Genomic DNA, 24,346 nt, shown 5'->3' with positions numbered 1-24,346 from the left:
CGCTGTGTCAACAACGGAGCTGTCAAGGTTATTTTCTCCGCAGGGTACCAGCCGTAAGGAACGTTTATCTCCATACGTACATACCATCGGACGGGAAAGTGCCTCGACCATTAGAAAGGTTCATAAGTGACCAATTTCCTCGAGTCAATAACCACCGCGCCATCTTTACTAAACTTTAACTCCTTGAAGAAAAGAATGTTGAAACATCTGTGTGTGTGTTATTTTATTATCTTCATTCTGCTGGGTTTGGCTTTTAATTAACGTAACTCTTTGGGATTGGATTTTTTCATTTTTATTTGAATGCATTCTGCATATGAAAAGGTGCATTATTTTGGGCCATTTGTGATGGAAGGGCCTGTTCGGCAGTTTCTGAGAATTTATTCTGCTTCCTCATGAGCTTGACATTATCATCATCACCACAACTAACACCATATAATAATAATAATAATAATAATCATAATAATAATAACAATCATGTAGTAGGGTAATAATAGTTTGCAATATTTTCAATGCATCGTGCCTCTTTCCCACTCTTCTTCTCACGCTTTTCAGTTTACATCGTCTCCACGCAACTTTCCCCAAGCTGCATGAAAACTGCAACGCAGTAAAAAGCTGGGGGAGAAGCCCAGAGATGGTGAGATAGCGCATAATAAAAGAAAGGGCAGTAAAAAGGCGAGATGCAGAGGACTGGAGGAGGAGGACCATTATAGACCCAAATTGGAGGATGTGTTTTTGGTCAGGAACCCATCTCTAAAATTAGCCGGGAAGTAAATTCCAAAATGCTGCCGGCTCTGTGCGCAGAAGAAAATAAGAGCTGTGGAATAAAGAAGTGGATGAAACAGTGGAAGGGGAAAAGTCCTACATGCATGAACAGTAGTATGATCCGTTCCTTTAGGTTTTTCTTTTTTTTTTTTTTTACTTACAATGGAAGTTTTTAAAGAGCAGAGGCATTTTAACAAACCACTAAAAAGAGGAAGACTAAAAATGAAAGCCACAGGCCCCACACAGCAGAGCCCACAGTGAAAGCACAACCATGTGTGTACACACACACACACAAAGAAAATGTGAAATATAAGATGGCACACACAGGCATTAAAATAATAGCTTATATGCAAACAACATGATCCGGTCGATAAAGAACATTGAAAGCATTCGAATTCTTAGTTTTTTTTGGTTTGTTACTGGTGGAGAAAGACCACATGAGACACGGAGAGGTGGAGGAGGGAAAAAAAAATCGCAACACTCGCATTTTAGAATCACCGCAAATGAGCAAATGCCATTTATGGGCACGGCCCAGGCGGGCACACTGCGAGGGCGTGGAGGAGGATGCAGTGGTGCGAACGGCCCTGCTTACCTGCTGCACGTGCCCCACGCTGCCTCTTTATCAGGCTGCGCTGTGGAATAAATCCGGTGGTAAATATTTGCATTCCTCTATGACATTTCGCTCTTATCTAAAGAATGCATTAGGGCTTTTGTCACCTGGATCTCTCATCTGAGCAAGAAGAATGCATCAGACAAAAGTCTCCATTCACGATTAGCGATGAAACCAGACAGTCCCACCGGGTCGGTGCGGTTTCCTGGTCCATAATGCGCTTTCAGAAAAAATTAAGCTTGAAACGCAGTTGACCTTTCTTGCCAATTTAAGTCTTGCAATTTATCTATTATGTGAGAGGCTTAGTGTACGGCAGGAAACCCTAAGGCCTCTGGGTCAAACGCACACACTTTCAATTACGGTTGATCCAGGGTTTCAAACAAACTTGAGCAGACATCATGTTAAAGCGTTTACCCCGAGGAACAACCTGAGACAGTAAAATAAACAAACCCACGTTATAATACAGTCTGGTCTCCAGTAAAAATAAAGACTAAATCCTACCATGTAGTTTCCACATAAATCATCTCAACACGCATCAATAGAAAAAAAAAGCAAATTAAATGTTGTTTTTCTAAATGAATATTCAAAATCGACTTTTTCTTACTCAGTATCTGTGCTAGGAAACATCTGAAACTAAGCAATGTTCAGGCTATAAAGGCTTTATTGCGATTGAAAATCAAAAATTCAATTACAAATAAATCCAAATGCAGTGTTCTTATGACAATAAATAAAAATAAGAAATAAATACTTTTAAATTAAGTATAAAACAATTGGCCAGACATTTTGTTAAAATAAAGAATCTGTTGCTTTTGTCATGAGACATATTGTGAACGGGGAACAGAAGCATCAAACAAAAATGGTAAATGCATCAACAACATTAGAATTTATGGTCGGGGGGGGGGGGGGGGGGGGGGTGGGGGGTTCTAACAAAAAACACAGATATCACTTTGCACGAGTGGGAACCCTGGCAGTTCAGAAAAAGTCACACACAGATGTCATATTCATCAAGGGTCATCAATCGAAACACAAATCCTGTAGTTATATTTTATATATAAAATATAATCTGTATTTAACATTCTGCAAAAGGTTAAAAGTCAAGTATAAGTCCACAGTAAGACTGTTACTCTGATTGCTCTGCATGAATTCAGTCTTGCAAGTGGATGGACTGAGTGACACACACACACACACACACACACACACACTCCTACTTCACTCGGCCCACTTTTTCTTTTATTTCTAAGGAATGTTTAATGCTCCTGACCGAAAAGAAACAAATCTGCTAACGCTACATGATCATAATCTCTATCATGAGAAGCTGCAGCAATACGTGACTGTGCAGTGATACGAATTTCTTTTTTTAAAAAAGCCCGGATCAACAGCCCATTAACCTCCCGACCACAATCACTCCTCTTCCTCATTTATCATGATCATCATCACCATGGAGTCCAGTCATGCCGGCTGGCATCTGGACATCGGCCCACCTTCCACGAGCATTTGTTTTCATTACCAGGCCCCTCACACTCAAACACACCATATTCCAGAACATGCGACGCATCACGCCAGTCCTGGAACCCACACACAGCTCTGGGATGACGACTTTTTCCCCCTGTGGAATTCTTTTCCATTTTAAACGCCGACATGACACGCCTGTGACAGGAACCTGACACCAACCAAGTGCCTGAAACTGTTCTTTGTGTTCTTTAAGTGCTATTTTCTCAGTGACGTATGCTTTCAAGAGGCTTTACACGATCCTGTTCAAATCCTCATCATCCTATCTGCACAGTCATTGTTTTCTGCCATAGATCTGTCATTTTCCAGCCACCATGGTTCTACGGTCTTCTTCTGCCTCTGCTTAACTTTTTATTACCATGGATGCTGCATGCACGTGCGTCTACCCAAACCGAAAGCCACCGTGCCAGTTAAGGTACACTGATGGATCTGGTCCGAGCTGCATGAGCTAAAGTTTATCGGGCTTTCACGTTTTTTTCCCTCTCAAATGCAGGGTGTAGAAATGGCACTTTGGCGCAGCTTGAGTGATTTCACCACATTTATCCATCCCACTTCTCCCACCACAGCAGGAAAAAGGGACTGATGACTGGGTTGAGTGTTTTTTTCCCCGAAAAGAGGCACGCAGATAAGAATAGACGGAAGCAGAATGGAAAAAAAGAAACAAAAAGGAGGAATAACAAAATAAACATCTACTATACATTGCTCAGCTCTACACATCTTTTTTTTCATCCACTGGTCACCTCTTTTGGATAAAATATCTAATCTGCGACGTGTCTCTGTTAAGAGACCATGCTGGCCTGGTTGGCTGGATGGCTCCTGCACAGTTCAGGGCCCCAGGGGTCCCCAAGACGACTCAGCAGAGTTCAGTAAGCAGTCAATGCCAGGCTTTGGGCATCAATCGCACAAAAAGAAGTCTCAAACAAGCATGTGCGCTTCACACTGCAAACACGCTCAGAGTGCTTGTCTGGTCCTTAAGGCCCAGAATGCTGTAGGCAATCCTCTTCAGGTGACCCGGCAGCCTGACGCCAATGTTCTTGATGTCCCTGAAACAGACAGAGAGAAAGAGAGATGGAGTGTGAGACGATGGAGTGCCCTCTGACGTAAACAGCAGAGTTTGCTGCTCTGTAGTGGTTTGAGGCCCATGTCCCTTAAGGTGAACAAGGATGTGAAATGAGGCGTCCATCACCCCAGAGCACCTGAACATCAGGGCCATTTACTGCTACTAATTATTTTACCATCATTCCAACATTTGGGACAATGTTTGTGTTTGATGTCAGCTGAACAAGACTTACTTGATATGACATTTGAAAACCTGCCCCACGCACTGCTTTTTTATAGCACTTTGAAAAGAGGCCTCATAAACTTTGTAAGCACAAAATATTTAAATATTTTGTTTTGCTTTGTATATTAAAAGTTTCTTGACCCAATTGCTTTAGCCTTTTTGTTTTTGTTTTTTTTTTGGACCACATCTATGAAAAGCTACTTAGGTACAATATTTAATTTAATGAAACTTAAATTAACTGAGTGGAATATTGCACACTAACACAATTTGGTTGTGTGCTTGGTTTTGACTGGCCAGTGTGTTTAAAAACTCTATAACCTGCCAGTAAAAAGTTTGTATTCTTTCCGGTTATTTTTACATTGTATATCAAAACTTTTGAAGACTTTTGAAATGACACAGATAAGTTCATATAGTAAACAAAAACATTTTGTTAATCACAATGGTGTGCAAACTGGTCATGAAAGGAAGGAAACGTGTATGTTTACACAAGTGGTTTTAATGTTTTGGCTGATCACTATAAAATCTAATCTGTATTTAACATTCTGCAAAAGGTTAAAAGTCAAGTATTTAAGTATAAAAACGTATGATTCAACATATTTCACTATATAAACCACAACAAGACAGACGTTCAGAAAGTTGGATGCTTTCTTTATTATTCTGAAAATGGTGGATTAAACCAATCTGAAATGAAAATTAACAATTGGGTGGTTTATGGCCCCAACCTCATGCATTAAGCGTCTTTTAGACCCTGTTCTGAATTCCGAACTTTGGTTTATAAAGCACAATTGGCATTTTGTTGACGTACGTATCCAACAGAGGCCAAAGATCCTGCATGATAAACCGAGGAGGAAGAGTAACTGCTAAACGTAATAAATATGGTGGTGCCTGGAGTCCCACATGTTTATCTGATGGTAGTGATTGCTATGTTTTAGTCCAGAAAGTGCCCTGATCCACATGTATCAGTTTGAAGGATACCCCCACCCCCAACCACCCTGTCTGCTTTGATCACTGTGGCTACTTCTACAGAACACTTGGGGAAACAGTGAGACTTTGAGCAAAGCCATGCAGCCAGGCAACACTCGCTGATCCAGTGCTTAATTGCATCTTTAATTAAAGTCCTAATGACTTAACAAGAATCCTCAATCTCTGCCACGAATCTGCCTCTGGGCAGGAGGGGAGGGTGCGGGGGCTCATAAATACTTTCTGGTTTTTCAGAGTGCTACCAGATGACAACAGATGGAACATGCAACTATAAAGTAAAACAAAAAGAGGAAAAAAAAACACATATATACATATAACAAAAACACATCAAAGGGATTTATTTTCTCCCTGCACATAGTTCGCCCTGCTTCCTTGCTAAAAACGGAGGTCAGAGTGGCCATAGCTCCACGTCTCTTCTGCACTTTGTCCACTTTCCCAAACCGGGGGGGCGGCAGCACCCCAGTCCTCCACTACTACGGCAAGCCACACTAAACCTTCTATCTGATCTGTCAGCCCCTCCTCTCCTTCTCATCCTCTCTTCCCCCTTCGGTGGAGGGCAAAAAGTCGCCTCTCCTCAAGCCCGCCGGGCAGGAACGCTGGTTTCTGGCTGCAGTGGTAGAGCGGCCCTGCTGTTGCGGCTAAATGGGAGGGATGAGAGAGTTTCTGCCGGCTGGAAAGAGGAAGGGAGGGATGGAAGGAAGAAAGGAGGGGAGGCCGGCCGCAAGCCTCCACCACCAGGTCACTGGAAAAAAGGGTCTATTCTCTGGTTTACTGTTCTCTCCTTCTAAGGTGCAACTCGCGGCATGAGTCCTCTGAGTCACACCCATCCATGGGTTTTTATGGCTCAGTAAAGTTGTGTAAGGGTCTTGTTGGTTGAACATTAATTCTGTTGGATGATAAACAGTATAAAGAACTCGGGCCAGATATAGCACAGAACACTGACTCTGTTTGGTTTTTTCGTAACCAACAGATATATTCAGCCCCATGAAATAACCGTCTTCAGGGAATGAAATATGGAAAACACGCTCTGATATTCTTCCAAATAAACCCCAACACATGGGCATGACCTCGATAGTGGCTCATTTGAGTTAATCAACCACAGAAGACCATTCTGACCACTTGCACCAGTTCCCATTACCAAGTTGTATGAAACTAGAGCAGTAATTTCAAAACGAACTTCTTTGTCCTATCAAAATTAAAAGGCCTCGGTTTCCTTGGTTACCCTCTGTCTAAACACACCGCACCATGTATTTTATGGAGGCACCCCTTTAAGGTGTACATCGTGTGACCAGTAAATACAGATTCATTTTTTACAAAGACATGCTTATTTGAGGTGTACTCTCTGTTTGCACCAACTGCAGAAGTAGTCAGTTGGTGGGTAAGAAGCTACAGTTGTATTGATGGTGTGAAGAGGTCTGTACTCACTCTGTCTTCATCTGCAGAACCTGATCCATGCTGATGATCCCAGCACAGGAGAAGTTGGCGCTGTACTGACTCATCTTAATGGACTCCAGCCACTCCGAAACGGACCTGAACGGAGAGCCGTCGGGGCCACTGGTGCTGGGTAGCCGTATGGAGACGCTGTGGGAGAAAAGTGGGCGTTAAGAATAATCTACAATCAGCGAGTCACCCACACAAATAGTCGTACAAACACACACAGGACGTGTTCCGTGCAGAGGAATTTTTAAAGTTCGCTTGATCAGATAAAAATGTGAAATTTTTTTTCTCTTCATGTGTTCTTCTCGTGAATGCAATCCTAGCCAATGCGAGTCATGGCAACTGTGTGCCGTGCTTGTGAAGTTAAAGGCACATAAATATAATGTTTTAACATTCAGAACACCGCTTTTGTGTTTGTAGTTGTGGAATGACGGCGTTGTGTTTCTCACCGAGGGTCGAAATCAGCGATGGCCTTCAGAGATTCCGGGCTCTTCAAAAGTTTCTCCAGGATGCTGACGATGTCGGGGAACCGGGGCCGCTTGGCTCGGTCCTGCAGCCAGCACTGGACCATGAGCTGGTAAACTGCCGAAGGACAGTCCATAGGGGCAGGCAATCTGAAGCCCTCGTTAATCGACTTCATCACCTACCCAGAGAGGGTTGAGATGTTACGATATCTCTAATAATATTTATTTTAAATAATCTCTATTTCGTGATCATACCTCATGATTGCTCATGTCCCAATATGGCCGCTCACCAAACGCCATCACCTCCCACATCACAATGCCAAAGCTCCACACATCACTGGCGGAGGTGAATTTTCGATACGCTATGGCCTCCGGAGCGGTCCATCGAATGGGAATCTTTCCTCCCTAACGTCAGAAACGAGCATTAGGATGTAACGTCGGGATTGGATCACAAGTCCAATCTGGGGCTGTAAACTCACGCTGGTGGTATAGGTCCCCTCAGGATCATCCTCCAGGACGCGGGACAGGCCAAAGTCTGACACCTTGCACTCCAGATTGATGTTGACCAGGATATTGCGGGCAGCGAGGTCCCGGTGCACATAGCTCATGTCAGAAAGGTATTTCATGCCTGCCGCTATGCCGCGCAGCATCCCAACCAGTTGGAACGATGACATCTCCCCATCATGATCCTGAGGGACAAAATTAAGAAAGCTATGACAAGAGCCACCCTTCCAACTCTAGGTCTATGACAAAAAAATACAGACATGTTTATTGTTTACCTTGGTATTTTTTACTAAATTTGAACAAGTGCTTTAAAAATATATTTCTTTTGGACCATGATTTTAATGATAATTTCAAAAAGTGGCTCTCTACTTGTTTTGACTGCATGCAGAAAATATGTGGTTTGTCAATTATGAATTGTTAAAGAATTGTCGGTTTAGACTCAGACTTACCTAGCTATAGGTAATAATGGCTATAGGCATGCAGTCACTCACCTTCAAGTATTTGTCCAGGGCCCCATTTTCCATGTACTCTGTAACTATCATTGCATGTTTGACTGCAAATGACAAATTAAAATATATGAGTGCATGGATGAATGATGAATATAATACTGGAACAAAAAACTCAGACTTGACACTCACACTTGGTGACCACACCCTCCAGACGAATAATGTTCTCGTGGGTGAACTGGCCCATGATGCTGGCTTCGCTCAAGAAGTCCTGCCTCTGTTTCTCAGAGTAGCCGGGTTTCAGCGTCTTTATGGCCACCGCCGTCTCCTTGCGGCCTGGCACCTTCAGGATGCCACGGTACACCTCCCCAAACTCACCTACAGCGAAGCATACAGGCCAGAGATAAGCAGCCAATCACACCACGCCTCACTGGCTCATAGGGGAAACACAGATTGAGTGACAGTAGTGCACTCTGGTATATGTGTGTGTGTGTGTGTGTGTGTGTGAGAATCAGCTGTTGCACACCAAATAAGAGTGTAGCAAGCCGTGAGAACTGCAGTGAGGGAAGGGACTCAGAGGGTAAAGGTTAAAGGTCACGTTAATCTGTTCGTTCAGAGGTCCGGTGTGGTTGCCACAGAGCAACATGCTCTGTAATCAAAGTGCCGTTTGTTTAATTTCATACCAGTTGGGATTTTGATTCAATTTTAAACTTCAATTTTGCTGTTAGTGTCTCTGCTCTGTCTCTCTCTCTCAAGGGAACACGTCCCAACATGCTCATGGTTCCAAATAAATCATCCCCCCTACAAAGTTTTCCTGAGACCCTCAAGAAGTTTCCTGACCTGCACCGATGACTTTCTGTTTGGTGATGTGATTTGGATGGATTTCACTGGCAAACCGGAGAACAGCAGCATTGGGATCTTCGTAGGTGTGCGGGTCCACGTATGTCTTCAGCGGCTTGAGCTGTTCTGTAGAGATGAATAACAAAAAAAAAATGACACAAAGCATTCGTTCATGTAAACTTGGTTTGGAAATCCTTATTTTGGTTTGGAAATCCTTATCTGGAGTCTGAAAGAACTTATGATTACATCTAATACAATTTTCTCAAGGTTAAGAGTTATAGGAATATGATGAACATTGCCCATTTGTGTAAACAGGATAGTAGTATTCATCATAAATACAGGGTTTCATTTACATGCTGTAATCCACATATAATGAAAACCAGGATGACCCTCATACATGCAGAGTCAGAGAGAGGAATGTTCCAGAGGGGCTCAACTCAGCACTCTACCTGGGCTGGAGAAGTAGGTGTCCTCAGGTCCCTGTCTGGTGTGAGAGCTCCTTCTCCTAACAAAAAAAAAAAGAAAGAAAACCGCCTTGAGTTGTCTGATTTCAGTGCTGGATGGAGGGCATGTTGTGGAGGCCACGCTTAAACACTTTCCTTTCACTCATTTCTTTTCTTTTTGGGTCTTTTTAAGAGTTTTGCTGCCTGGAATTTGGTGTGTTGGTTCCATTCTCAAGGAGAGTGCTTTGATTTTGGTTAAAAAAGGTGTCTGTGTTTGCCAAGTGGTTACGGTGGGCTTATCACAGATGGGAGGGGGGGCACAGGGTCACCTTCACAAAGCCACTAGTGGCTGACACAAAGACATGCAGGCGCCCCTTATCTGAAATTAAACCCCACTGATTCTCTCCCTTTCACACAGGCTCCTTGGGAACGTACACTCGTTCAGCAATGACAGACAGCATTCAACAGCAATTCTTCCTGCTGAATGGATGGGAAAAGAGAGGGAGAGAGCGCAGAAGAGGAGAGGAGGGGGTGAAGAAGAGGACGGATGAATGGAAAAGGCCATTTCAGACATGAAAAGGAAAGAGGGGAATGTTTGAAGGTGGAAAGAAGTTAAAGCCACAGTAGCCCAGTGGTGAGAGATGAGACAGGGATGACAAACAGAAAGACAAAGTGGGACAGAATCATAGAGACTGGCAGCGGGGGGATTCTGACCGTCTATGCAGAAGAAGGACCACCACAACGACCAGCAGCATGGCTCCGCCCCCAACCGCTGCACCGAGAATCACAGACGTGTTGGCCTGGCTGGGATCTATAGAGCAAAAAAAAAAAAAAACCACACTGCTACAGACCCACACTCAGACTGACTCAGACTGAGAATGTTGTGCACGATGGCCGTACCCTTCGTCATGGTGCTGAACTCGCGCTCCAGGCCGTCGCTGCCCGGGTTCCCCTCAGCGTTCAGCACCTGCACCCTGAACACGTACGCCGTGGCTGGCGACAGGTCTGTTACCTGCACCGTGTTCTTATCCAGGAACAGGACTGTGTACGTGGTGACGGCTGGGTCAGTCCCTTCTATGCTGTCCTGGAGGCAGGAAGAGAAAACGGTCTGATTATCTACACTCATTCCAGTAATAAAAATGCAATAATGTAAATGTGAAAAAATTTATTTTTTGACAGATGAAAACATGGTCATGTTTTCAAAATTCAGGTAAACCCTCATATATGCTATTCCTGACCAAACCTAACATCAAATGTAATGTGAATTTATTTTGTACTTAAATAAATATATACTATTTATGGGCTCATGAAAACTAGAAATACAATTTCTGTATATTTCCTACAGAATTCATAATACATATTAACGTATACAATAACTTATATAATAAGTTAATCATTGTCATGATTATATAAAATAACTACATAATATGTAATATATATAAAATATAACAACTTATTTTATACAGTCAAGATGAAGGGTTGAATAGTTCATGTTTTTCTTTTTCTTTTTTTATAAATCATGATTTAGCTTTTCAGAATATTACATTTTGTAGATGTAATAGTGTACATGTCCCCAAAATGACTCCCAACATATAGGAAAAGGAACAACGGGACAGATTTTGTATGAGTGAACCGACCTTCCTGCGGAACATGAGCTGATAGCGCGTCGTGATGGGAACTGGTTTCCTGACAGACCAGGAGAGCGACAGGCTGGTGGTGCTGCGTTCATCCAGCTGTATGCTGGTAACCTTTGGAGGATCTGAAGCCACAGGGAAAAATAAACGAATGAATTCAGCGATTCATCAAATAAGCGGAGTGGCCGGTGCCCGGTCAGCGTGTCAGAGCTGCGGTTCTGACCTGTGAAATGCAGCGTGGTGGTGACGGAGCTGGACGCCCGGCGGGAGCTGAACTGTGACACTCCGCTCCGCGCCTCCACGCCGAAGGTGTAGTTGAGGTGGGGCTCCAGTTCACTGACCGTCACGACGGTCTCGTGCAGGCCGCTGCTGGCCGGCTCGAAACGGACGCGCTCCCCGCACGACTGGCAGGACGCACCCTCGCAGCGCTCGCACGTCACGCTGTACACCAGGTCTGACCGCCCGCCCGTATCCAGAGGGGGGTTCCATGACAGAGTGAGCCGCCCCGCCGCCGCTGTGGTCATGGTGGCGGCCAGGTTCAATGGTTCTGAGGGTAAACCTGAGAACAAATGGAGAAGAAGACAGCAGTTAGGCTACTGACTATAACAGGAAAGAACACGGACATTCTGGGATATGAAAGTGATGTCATTTTGTCACTGTGACAAACTGAACAGCACATGGTGCACACAACGGAATTTGTCCCAAATTTAACCCATCACTCTTAGTGAGCTGTGGGCAGCCATGAAAGGCGCATGGGGAGCGGTACCTTGCTCGAGGGGCTCTCAGTGGTGCCTTGGCAGGTTTGAACCCGCAATCTTACCGTTATGAGCCAGCTCCCTCAGCCAGGCCACCACTGTGAACTCCCATGTACTCCTCACCTGAGCAGGCCGTGGAGCTGGGGTCGGTGGGGGCGCGGTAGAACCCCTCCTTGCAGGGGCAGATAAGGGCGCCGGGTGAGGAGGGCTCTGTGTTTTCTGGACAGGCCTCACAGCGCCCGCTGGACACGGCAGATTTAAAAGATCCAGAGGAACACTCTGCCAAAAGAGCACAAGAGACAGTTCAAACACAACAAACACAACACCCTGCCACGCAAAACACCACAAAACCTCTGAACAAAGCCCCCCTGCTCCCCTGCTCCTGTCAACACTGGGTGAATTATGGGTTTCCCCAGCTCAGCTCCTTTTGAAGTTTTTTCCTTTCTTTCTTTCTTTCTTTCTCTCTCATGATTATGAAACCGCACAGATAAATCTGCAACGTTGATAAAAGAAGACTAACATGCACTCATACCCTTCCTGTGAACCACTCCTTTCTCCTGACCAACCAGTCGTCCAGCATTCCACCCTCCTCGCAAAGAGCTCAACCACAGAAAAGCGAGGACGCAGAAGAGACTAAACAGGTTTCGGGAACACAAACAGTTCAGCGCCCTGCCTCACTCCGCAAAATTCAAACACTCCTCTGCATTTAGACGGAAACACTGTGCACTATAATGCAGCCTTTATTAAGCATAGATTATATGTGCTGCTGGTCAGTAGTGTGGGCTTTTTTGAAAGGAAAATACATGAACTGAGTTTCAGTAAACCATTACAAATGCAAAAAAAAGGGTTTTAAACCAGACATATCAGGTCTGACATTTACTTTGCATGTTTGAAATGTGAATGTCACACTTACAATGTATGATGTTACATTACACAACAAAACATCAATTAAATTACATTTTAAGTGTATTTGAATTGTTTTTAAAACCTGGCATATAGTGTAGATGGGGAACTGGTTGAAACATCTATAAAGACATCTATAACATCTATAAAGTTCGTTTAAACAAAAATGACAAAAAATGCACAGTATCTTGCATCTTGGCATGCAATCTGCTTTTCATGGGAATTGTGCAAATTGCACAGTCTAATAAAAAAACAACACACTAAAGACTGTTATGGGAGCAGTCTGCAGCACACATCAGGGGCAGAGCTTAAATCCCACAGTTTTCAATTACCTCCCGTATTTGGTCTAAATCACACAAACAAAAAAAGCAAAACTGCCCTGTTTACCCACCATGATCCCCTGATTATCAATAAGATTCCTCAAAATTAATGTACACCAGTCCCACAAGGACATTTTAATCTTGCCGGATTGGTTTGATTCAACAGAAGTCGAGAGAAGGTGATGAAACATTCCTATCCTGATAGCAGTGGTGTCTTCCAGGATGACCACGCCCCCTTTACGACACACAAGCCCCACTGAATGGGTGATGTGTATGAAAAACTACTGGAACCAAGTCGTCCAGTGTCAGAATGAAGAAAGATCTTCAAGAAGAATGGGGTCCAGTAGAGTAACAGGGATGGGAGAATTTCTGCAGCTGTTCTGAGACACTTTTAATCTCATTCTTCAGAAAATCTGTCACTTGTCCGTGTTTAAACTACGCTCTGATTTTTGCAAGTGCACACAATAATATTTAAACTATCTAAAAGTGGAGGAATTCTTCAGTCTAAAGTACATGAATTCCCCGAGTTGTTCATGAAAAGTAAAAACAGGAAGAGAAAGAAAAGGTCTCCGCTCCATTTCTCCAAAAACATTCCAACACGTGCTGGTCACGTCCTTCCTCTGTCCACTTCCATTCCGCTCACCCACACCGCCCCGCCCCCCTTCCTCAGACGGAGGGAGTGGCCGCCGCTGATATCAGACGGGCTTCGTTAATGGCCTCAATGATGCAGAGATAAACCACGCGGCAGACAGCGGAGCGGGGCGGAAGGGCGGCCGATTAAACAGTGACTGCAGTCATGCGTGGCTGCGGAGCCGCAGGTGACGCCGGGTGGATGAATGAGGCTGAAATATGCAGCCAATAAAGCGTAACAAGCCAAACAAGGGCAAAGTTGGGACAGGGCAGGGCAGGGCAATATATCAATGCCAGGTCAATAACAAGATACAGACATCGAGCATCATGGCCAACATTGCACAACCTAAATACTACTTTTTTTTTTTTTTTAATTTTTCATAAATAATCCATATTATTTATTGGTTATTTTCCACCATAAGGCAGTCAACAATGAATGGCATAATATACTAAATTTTTTTAATAAAAATTAATAAAAATTCCGGACTGTGTAAATTGGCCTGTACAACTGTATTTTGATACCATCATTATGTTTGTCAATGAAAGTTAATTCAATTAACATTATGATAATACCATAATTATAGATACAATTTTGTAGGTGTATGTTCCTTTTCATCATTTAATGCTCTCATGGTGCCACACAAAAATATTTCAGAACTGTAGAGATTTTGGGACGCCGCCATCATGGCGGATGCGGCTTCGCAGGGACGTGTATGTTACCTACCAAACACACACTCTCCAGTTTCAAAAGGCCGTTTCCAAGCACGAAAAGAATTTGGCGTGCTGAGAGCCGTCCTCCACCTCTTTACTACAACTCATTAACAAGAGGGACAGAGGGACAGAGGGAGGGATGGAGAGATGGATGCGGCGAGACGGGGGGAGGAATAACGGCTCCTGCTGTGTCCCGGAGAAAAGGGGGAATGAGAGAGGAGAAGGGATGAAAGGACGAGAAGCTGAACAGCTGCTGTGCCGATTCATGCGCCTGGTCCCCCCATCGGCCTGCACAAAATCCCCAAATTCCAGCACCCGGGCACATTCACACACTCTCTCTCTCTCTCTCTCTCTCGCTCTCCCACATATATATGTGTCTGTGCATCAAGAATAGCTCTCTGTCTGCTGTCTGCTGCTGTGTGTGTGTACGAGAGTGCATATGGTGATGAAGAAGTGTGTGTGTGTGTGTGTGTGTGTGTGTGTGTGTGTATGTGTGTGTGTATGTGTGTGTAAGTGTCATTCTTGATGCACAGACACCAACTGAGCAGAAAGACGGACGGCCAACATGACAACTTACAAATGTCCTCGATTTCACAGGAATGAGTTTGATGCTTCGATACCATTAACGCATATACACACACCCACAGACACACACTTCCGGCACGGGCAATTAACCATCGGTAGATCACTGGTGTGACAAATCAACTTTTATTCCAGGCTGACAGGTAAAGTATGTGAACGGGGTGTGACCTGCACTGACACACACACACACACACACACACACAGAGTCAGAGTTGTTGAGGAGTGACAGGACTGCAGCACAGGAACGCTGCTGGGCACCGGGCTTTGTGAGCCGGACACAACAGGAAACAGGAAGTGTGAGTCTGACTCTGCACTTCCTTCCTAAACTGACCAATCAAAGCCAAGAAGGACACAGGCCTGGAATATGAGATTCTGGAGAAGGGAAGGAGTACTGGACGCTCTTTCATAAAAAAATGGAAACGTGCAGGAGGGAGGAAGGGTGCGTGGACCTGGCCCCTCGGACCCACCCCCGTCTCCAGCTCTGTGTTTAAGGGATTAGGCCCTGAGAAGTAGGAGTCTGTTTATTACGTGGTCCCCCTGTCGAGAAGCAGGGGATGAGGGTCCGGGTTAAGTGGACCCGCCGAGGAGGAGTGAAGATGGACGGACGGATGGACAGGTACGTGGTGACTGGACAGCGGGAGTCCCTCCGGGACGTGAGTCAGAGGGTGTAGTTTGGGGGTTGAGTGGAGATCGGAGGGGGGTCCGCAGGCCGCCCAAAAGAAAAACAGAAAGGCCCTGAGTCGGGGGACGGGGGACGGGCCGGTCCTGCCCTCAGGCAGCGCAGAGCTAAAGTGGCTGAGTTTACCGCTCCACTGGGAGTCGGCGGCCAAGCAAAACAAACCGAGTGGGAGTGAGAGAGGACAGGAGGGTGCTCGACATTCGCCAGCAGAGAGAGAGAGAGAAAAAAAAAACAAAAAAAAACATGAGAACACACAGGCAGCGACCAATAACACGCTGATCCCAAACACGAAAAACTCCTCCTCAGCCGTAATGAGAAAATACACATCCATCAACATCATTTCTGTGTTTAGGTTCCCTCGTTCACCCGCTGCCAACTTGTTATTGGACTTTTTTTTTTTTTCTTCGGTCATGAAAAAAGTCATCACGCTGTCAGTGAAAACTGACATCTGCGTGGTCCAAACTGTCAATCATTTTCGTGGCCTGTACACAAAATGCATTCGGCGACCACACTTTCATTCACTTTTTTTTACCCATTCATAGTCAACCACTGTCAAAAGAACACACGTCCAAGGCGCTATGATTGCAGGTTCGACAGAAAGAGGGTGAGGACAAGAACTCTGATGGTAATGCACAGTATTATTATATTAAACATGTTGTTGATGTTTTTTGATATTATTATTATTCTTTTATCATTTCGTCAATCTCCATAAATGTTTGACACACTGTTGCGTTTTACATGGTTTTCTGAGTTCTGGTTGAAAAAGTACATTTTGAGACACTATAGAGGTAAACCTGAGGTTTATGGTGGATAAAGTGAGTAAGAAGTGCGCTGTAAATGCAGACTGCATGAATAGTTTTGAAAAAACGTATTAAAAAAAGAAACTAAATGATAGTAAAAAAAAAAAAAAAAAACGGGAACAAAGTTAAAATGTTGTTTTCGAAATGAAAAACATTGAAACCCCGTGCGGGAGACGCGGAACGGAATCTCGAGCGGATGTCGCTGAGCTTGACCCTCGTGTTAAGTTTTATCTGGCGCGGCTAGAAAAGACCCCTCTGTCTTTCAACGGCCCGTCCGTGACGGCCTGTCAGTGTGTTTGTGTGTCTTTGAGTGGCCATGTGGCCGAGCAGGACGGTGTGTGGGAACAGGGCAGGTCGGGTGGGGGGTGGGGGGGTTGTAACGTGAGGTCTGGGGGGGCAGCAGGAGGTGGGTGGGGGTGGGGGGGTGGAGGTGTGGGCAGCACGTTAGGCCGAGGGATTATCTGGCCAATGGAACAGCTGTAAGAGAATTACATCTCCGCTTTCAGCTCCCCTCGGCCTTTCATCTGGTCGTTAACACACACAATAAACTCTCTAATCCTCGTCTTTCACACTCCTTTTTTCCTCATCCTTAAGAATCAGAGAGAGACACAAAAAAAAAGGAGGGGAAGAATACGAAGAAGACATTTAATGAGCTGCAAATGTTTATATTAATGAAAAAACGAAATTAACTTGCCTTTACCAACCCCCCCCCCCCCCCCCCCCCCCCCCCCCCAAAAAAATCACCCGGCAACCGAGGCCTGTTTCCGGCTGGCAGGGGCCGAGTGGCGCGGGGCGGAGCGCCGGGTGGAATGGACGCGGGATGCGGCGGCACAATGAGAATCCCTGAGCCCACTGCACCGAGGGTCAGAGAGGATTAGCCACCTCCGGTCCGGCCCGCAACGCGTCCTGTGTTCGGGGGACATGCTGCAGGAAAAGTGCTGACCTCACACGCAGGCCGGACGCAACACGCGCATTCCACCCGTACGAAAAAGTCGTAGCGCAGACGTACGCACACAAGCCCCTGGTAGCGCAATGCACACGCGCACACGTACAAATAAAGCCCGTTCCGGGCCCATCCCCGCGAGCACGCCACGCAGGAAGCCTCTCCCAGAATGCCTCTGGGCCATTTACCAAGCTTCAGACACGCACACCATGTTGGCCAAACTCCATGGAGAATAGCGAAACTTTGGATCCACAGGGAAAGGAATGTTGCACAAGTCACAACTGCCGGGAGCGGAGTCCGTCAACTGCGGATAATTCCCTTCCCTCCCTCGGCGTGAGTCACGAACCAACAGCTGAGCTTCTCTGAGCTTTCGTTTTTCTCCACAACCTTCGTTTCTCACGACCCCTTGTGCTACTCTTACACTTACAACTCTTCAATCATCACTATCTGAATTTCCAAATGCAAATGGAGGAAAAGAAAGTTCCAAGAATCTTTAGTGGCAGAACAGGAAGAACCAAGTTGGATTGAGATTACAAAGGAGAAGAGCCAATGCGGAGCACAAGCTAATCCTGGAAAATTAGCCCAGAGTAAAGGTGGGTGTAATTACAGGTCAGGCTGGGTGGAACAACCCGGCGCACTTAAGAAATTCTATGTATTTAAAACTGAAAAAGCACTCACACCTGAAGGGGACCGTCACATGGGCGTTCCGCATTTTATAAAAATTGTGTTCTGCTATATGGCAGAAACCCCAGACTCTCAGTCAAACCAACCTCTATCCAAACCAGACCTACACCCTATCTGACGGAGAGCCCCCCCCCCAACCCCCTACAAGTAACCCAACCCCACGCCCCCCGCCCCCACCCCACCCCGGGATTGGTACAACAGGACCGGTGGCCCAGAAAATTTGCTGAAGTGCCCAGCGTGAGCTCTGAATCTCCCACGCTGACTGCTTTATCAGCATCTCCTTTCCTCAAAGTGGACTCTGCTCCATTCAGACAAGGTCTTCTCGACACGCACATGCTCTCCAAAAGCCCGACAGTGGCGCGTTAAAGCGCGAGAGCTAAGGGGTTACTTTAACAGAACTATGCAACGCATCCCCTTCTCATTGGCCACTTGCGTTAAACACGAACTGTTCTGGGACTAAAGGTTATGGATGTGGACAGAATGGCGCAGCACCATCAGCATATACTGCTTCGTGAAGAAGATCTATTTAAAGAGACATCAACCATCAGCAAAACTTTTTTATGTTCAATAAATAACTTAATCACAACCTCCACCAGGTCCTCCATGACTGTTGCTCCCAAATGATAGACGGACGTATGAGTTTTAACTAGATATTTCTTCAACGGTCACATTTAATGGAAAGAAAATAACAAAGGAATTGCGATCTGACTGCCCTTTGCACATCAAGCAGGGGGCTCGCTACAGTTTAACCATGCCCCTGCTGTTCTGCAGTCAAAGGTGCAATTACACCGGGGAGTTAGTGGAACTGGCATGTTGTCGTAGGGAAAGGCTCTTTATTTATTTATCTGCAATATGGTTTGTTTGTTTATCACACTTTGCAGTGGATAAGTGTGGAGAAGTATGCAATCATTTAGCGCCGCGTCCCGGCCGTTTATGGATGGCCGGGATCGGATATGGATTTCTTCGTATCCCGTCGTGAATTTCAGCCACTGCCACACACTGTGTCTCCTTCAGGCCCCTGATTTATATGCCCCAACCCCAGCATGTATGGGAACACCTACATGTGATAACCCTAAATTCTTAGCCGCTATTTATCTTCTGGAAATCTGGAGGCAGACTGTGGATGGGAAAGCTTGTTTGTTTACACGACGGCAAACAGCGTTTTTTTGGCGAGGTGGTCGCAGGGCCGCGTCCTGGACCATGTGAAACAGGATGTTTAAGCCTCGGTACGTGTCACTTCCGCAACCCGCAAGCAACTGCCAAAAACACCACGATCGATTTTTAAAAAAAGCGACTCCAACCGAACAAGCCTAAATCCCGGCCGGCTACTTTGCGAGAGAGGGCTGATGCGAGGGTTAAAAATCGGTTGACCGTCCCTAAGCACTACTTACAGCTCTTAGGCGCTCATACACACCCAACTCAATTGCTACCTATCCGGGCCTCACCACACTTCAGCTCAAACATTCACCAGCGGCGTGCCGGTTCAGACACTGGGAGGGCGGGAGATTACTGTAAACCGGGGCAACGCCTCCTCGGAGGAACTGAGCGTGGACCTCGGCCGTCCACCGCCCGGCCTTTAAGGAACCGTGCCACCGGCTCCGGAGTGGGTTCCCGGGCTGGCACCGGGAGGGCGTGGGCGCGGGCGCCGCGCGCGACGCCGGCCCGAGGTTGGGTGTCTTTGTGTGGTCAGCTGAGGAATGCGCTCTTTTGTGCCATGGGGAAGATTAAGAGCAGGGAAGGGCGTCCTTTACAGCGCAGAACTGGGTTAGTGTCAACAATGAGTCAGGGCATGCAGGAACAGAGTACACTATGTGCATGCACATGTGTGTCAATGTGTGTATGTGTGTATGTGTGTGTGTGTGTGTCCCTTAGTCCATAAACCAAAATTTCATTTGCAAATAATAGCAAATGTGTAATAAATTACACTTCTATCAAATGCCCTCTGCTTTAACACTATTAGACTGGACTGAACTGATGGTGGTAGTAGCCTAGTGGGTAACACACTCGCCTATGAACCAGAAGTCCCAGGTTGAAATCCCACTTACTACCATTGTAGTAAGTGGGATTTGAGCAAGACACTTAACCCTGAAAAATTGCTCCGGGGGGGAGACTGTCCCTGTAACTACTGATTGTAAGTCGCTCTGGATAAGGGCATCTGATAAATGCTGTAAATGTAAATGGAACTAATACTAATGAATTCATTCATAACCTTTATAAAAATTGCACGCCCGTCTCCCCTCTGTCACCCAGAGCTCTGGTTATCTCTCGAGTGATGGTCTCCACCATGACCTCCTGCTTCGAGCCGTTCCGGGCCGCAGCCAGACTCTCCCGAGGGAATTCCTGGGGTCTGCAGTAAGGCTCCTTCGTAAAGGAAGCAGGAATGCACCGGTGGTGAGGGTGGGGCGGGACAGGGGGAGGGGTGAGGGGGTGTGGGCGAATCTGCGGCTCAACACAGCGCTGCATTGTTTTCCTACCTTTGCATTCCTCCCCACCTCCCCACTTTCTCGCACCGCCTCTCTCCGACCGTCTGCTTTTCTTCTGCTGTCTGTCCTCTCCTTGGAAGAATAAGCCAAGCTGCACCGAATAAATTTAAAGCCGTAATCACTCCCAGCGTGTACTCTGTGGTACATGCGATACCTAATGGAGCATGATCCCAACGAAGCGGGATCCTCGCGATACTCGGCGGGATCCGTCGCAGGAGGAAAACCCGATGAAGCGGTGCAATCTAAAGATGCGAGGGGGACAGGTCCTGGCACGCAGGGCACACTACATGAGTCATGAGACAGTTTAATGTCAAAGCCCTGGGTCCGCGCCTACAGAATGTACTGTGAGGAGGACGGGGGGCCCGGGGAACATGAGGGACGCGAAAGAACGGCACCTCCTCTACAGTCCATGTGCTGCCTTGAGCGCCATCGTTTGCAACCGTTGTGAACCCACCGGCCTCAGAAGAATGCAGAAGAACGGCAAAGACACAGGCCGGGCTCCGAAATATCAAAGGAAAAGGTGCTGACAAGATGATTGGGGAGCATTAGCATGGCATTAATGAACAAAAGATGCTCGAATTCTTTTTTTTACAGAATTAAGTCAGAAGATTACTAAAATGTAGAAAAGTGCAGGAATTCCACGGAATAAGTAAAGGAATTTTGTTAAATATCCAATTCCCCAAAATGCATAATTCCTATCTGGCGTCAACCAAGAATTAACATAGTTACGGCAAACCGCTAGTTTGCTACATTTTTGTTTACACTCAAAGCAGATGTAGAAACATGTATGAGAAGGTTGAGGCATTCCATCCATTTCAATAGAGGCATTCTGCTGCAGGCAACATTCCTGCGCTCCGCTCCAAGCAGAAAATTCCCGCATGCTGCTCCGGATAAAAAATTATGCACACAAAGCGTTTCCTGTGGGGTCCGGAAAGAATGCATCTTACCTCGGCAGGCATCGTCCACAGGTTCGTATCCAGGGAGGCACTGGCACTGCCCCATCGGCACGACCCACTCGCCGTCCGTGGTGCAGAAGATGAGGGGCTGGTCTTCGCTCACGGCGTTCTCCACACACGCCCCGGTCACCTTGCGCAGGGCCTCACCGCTGGCCACCGTCTCGGGGAAGGAGGCCAGGCCCTTGACGGTGGTGGGGCAGGTCTTGTAGTAAACCCTCACCGAGAACAGGGCCACGCAGGCCCCAATGTCCTGGAAGGCCAGGTAGAAGCCCTTCCGGGACAGTCCGTCCACCACCTTGGTCTCCGTGTTGATCTTGATCTCGCCTCGATGGGAGATCTCATCGGGAGCGATGGTGGCCACTTTCCGGAACTGGCCCTTGCGGAAGCTGGTGCCGATGTCCACGTCGGACTCGGAGGCGAACAGGTTGAAGGTCTCTTTGCAGGTCTGCGAGGCGCCGTCGAACGTGTTGCAGTCGCGCACGATGAAGCGCAGCTCCACGAAGACCCGGGACGCTGCGGGCTGCCGCTGGATGAAGGTGGTCCGCAGCCAGTTCTCCTGGCCGCTCGGCGACTCCACATTGCACACAAAGTAGTTGTAGTGCAAGGAGCCGTTCAGCACCTGCTGAGATATCTCCCACTGCAACACAGCCACGGGAAGGGGCAAAGGTCACGCTTATCCATCAATCTGCCACTCTTCATCGAGCACGAGTTCACTCGCCAAGCGCGGTCGCCGGGACTTTTTTTTGCCGGGTTTCGTGACCGCTGGTCAACTACCACCCAAGCAGCACAGTGGTGCAGCCATAACGCGACGCAGGTGACATGCATTCGTGTGCGGTTCCACATGGGCCATTCGTTACAACGAGGTGGCGGCGCAATGTGCCACGCAACTGGAGAACAAACGCGCCCATAAACTGCCCTGCGCGGCTCTGAAAATCATGAAGCCCGCCGAAAGAGAATTTACACTCTTGTTAAACGCTCATTAGGGCTGTAATTTAACCTCGGCAGCCTAAAACATCTAAGCTCTGGGTTTTAATTTCAGCCCTCTCTACGCCTTACAAAGCTTTCGGACGTGACGCGGCAAAATATTTATTTGCCCGACAGCCTTTAATTATAATGAAGGGTAGCTGGGAAAAAGTTGCAAAAGTGCGAGCAATTAACTGGCAACACGTATATAGTGAGGAATGGCTGGGGAAACGTGTCCAGGCACAGGCCAGGAGGGCCTTTCAATAATTCACTCAAAAAGAAGCGCAAAGCTGGGGACGAGACACGGGGGCGCGTTGCTTTACGATGCAAAAGCGGCATATTTTTCATCAAGAAACTAAAACGAGACATTTCCCTACGCAGCGGAAAGAAACGAGGAGCGTCGACGTCTAAAAAAGCCCCACATGCTTCTGACCTTAACTGTTAATTACAGCCAGAGTTATAAAACCCTGAAGACAGGCTTTAAAACCACAGGAGGCCACAAGTATTCTCCAGGCAGCGAGTTAACAGGCCGTGCACTACAGAAGCGTCCTAGCGGCAGCCCAGACACGCTCTCCATACGCACAGCCCCACGCTCCCATGGCCCACAATGCCTCGCTGTGATCCATCAGCTTTTTTTCCATAATGTGCATCATATACAAATCAGCAATGACACATCAAACAAAAATATTTAAACCAGGCCAATTTGTCCATTTTTTTTTATCATTATTATTGGCAGGCTGGATATTCTTGATTTTTTTTTTTTTTTTTTTTTTTTTTACAGGAGGGATTTCCAGGAGAAATGAGCTGAAGGGAAATGATTTCGCAGTTCTCACCCCGTTCTCGTCCGGCGACTTCAGCCATCCCAGCTCCGCGCCGGACGCTTTCATGTCCAGGAGAACTTCTGCAGAGGAACCGAGAGGGGACAACATTTCACAGTCGACATCGCCCTGAGCATCGTTCATCGCATCGCCATTTTACAATCGCACAATTCTGTGTAAACGTGACACTTGAATATTTTTTTATGTGATTATAACGCGAATGCTGCAAAAAAAAAAAAAAAAAAAGTCCGAACCGCATCCAAACTGGTTTCTTCTAGACAGGTGGCATGATCTTCCGAATATTTCGAAAGACCGGAAACATTCTTTCCCCAATTAGCACAATAAATAATATGTACATACATATACATATATACATATATACACATATACACACACACATACACACGACACTCTTAATGCCAACTTTTCTTTTTTTTAAATCACGGGGCTAAAAAGAGGCAAAGATTCTCACTTCGCCGCATCACAAGCAACGTGAAATTCTCACCACATGAATATGTAACGTTTTTAGTTATGTGTATTAGTTAAATAAAGCCGAGTGTATAACACGAACGCGTCGTTCTTCGTTCTTTATTTCGAAAGTGAAGAGCGGTGAAAGTTGCACCTCAGGTGGCATCAGCCACCTGACAGCCAGAAATGAGAATTGATTGGAGTCTCTACTATGGCACAAGAATTAGCCATTAAATAGTAATAAAAAAAAAAAGAAACCACAGTGTCCTTCTGGTGTGCGGTCCGTGCTGAGAGCCGGTCCTGCGCTCCAGCGCACCGGAGCAAAACGCGCTCTGAACTTTCTACAGTTTCCACAGGCGCTCGCGGAACACTCACCTTCCTTGTTTTGCAGTGAAATAAATACGCCGTTAATAAATAGGTAGAAAAATAAAGCGTCCCTCGGCCCGCGGTACTCCATTGTAAACGTTCTCGGGGTGGTGTTCGGTCCGCAGCTCCCGACTTCTGTCAGGGCCGCGCGTCGCTCGCGCTCGCTCATTCACGAGCGCCGCCGCGCCCCGGCCCCGCCCACACCGCGCCTTATGTGGCGAGGGGGCGTGGCCTCCGCCGCTGCTGCTGCTAATTATTATGGTCGCGTCGACGGAACCCGACGGCCATCAAAAGTCTGTAACTTACTTGTGCTAATTACTGCTGTAAAAAAAAAAAAAAAGATCTTTGATCTTAAAAAATTAATAAAAAAAGT

General features: G+C 46.5%; 1 protein-coding gene across 1 annotated transcript; it reads right to left on the bottom strand.

Annotated features, from left to right (window-relative positions):
• Positions 1-2,015: 2,015 nt before the first annotated feature.
• epha2b (eph receptor A2 b) lies at positions 2,016-24,103 on the bottom strand. The gene is made up of 17 exons (XM_028992739.1): positions 23,983-24,103; positions 23,155-23,222; positions 21,350-21,995; positions 11,791-11,946; positions 11,136-11,471; positions 10,916-11,037; positions 10,179-10,362; positions 9,993-10,089; positions 9,285-9,340; positions 8,836-8,961; positions 8,188-8,373; positions 8,041-8,102; positions 7,525-7,734; positions 7,301-7,450; positions 7,031-7,224; positions 6,570-6,725; positions 2,016-3,924 (listed from the first exon to the last, which is right to left on the bottom strand). The coding sequence occupies exons 1-17, from the start codon at positions 24,062-24,064 to the stop codon at positions 3,816-3,818; spliced, it is 2,940 nt and encodes a 979-aa protein (XP_028848572.1). The 5' UTR covers positions 24,065-24,103; the 3' UTR covers positions 2,016-3,815.
• Positions 24,104-24,346: the final 243 nt, after the last annotated feature.

The sequence above is a fragment of the Denticeps clupeoides genome, chromosome 10 (genome assembly GCF_900700375.1).
Source record: "Denticeps clupeoides chromosome 10, fDenClu1.1, whole genome shotgun sequence".
Classification (NCBI taxonomy): domain Eukaryota; kingdom Metazoa; phylum Chordata; class Actinopteri; order Clupeiformes; family Denticipitidae; genus Denticeps; species Denticeps clupeoides.
The sequence above is the reverse complement of the archived record's forward strand: the minus strand, read 5'-3'. Positions and strand labels throughout refer to the sequence as shown.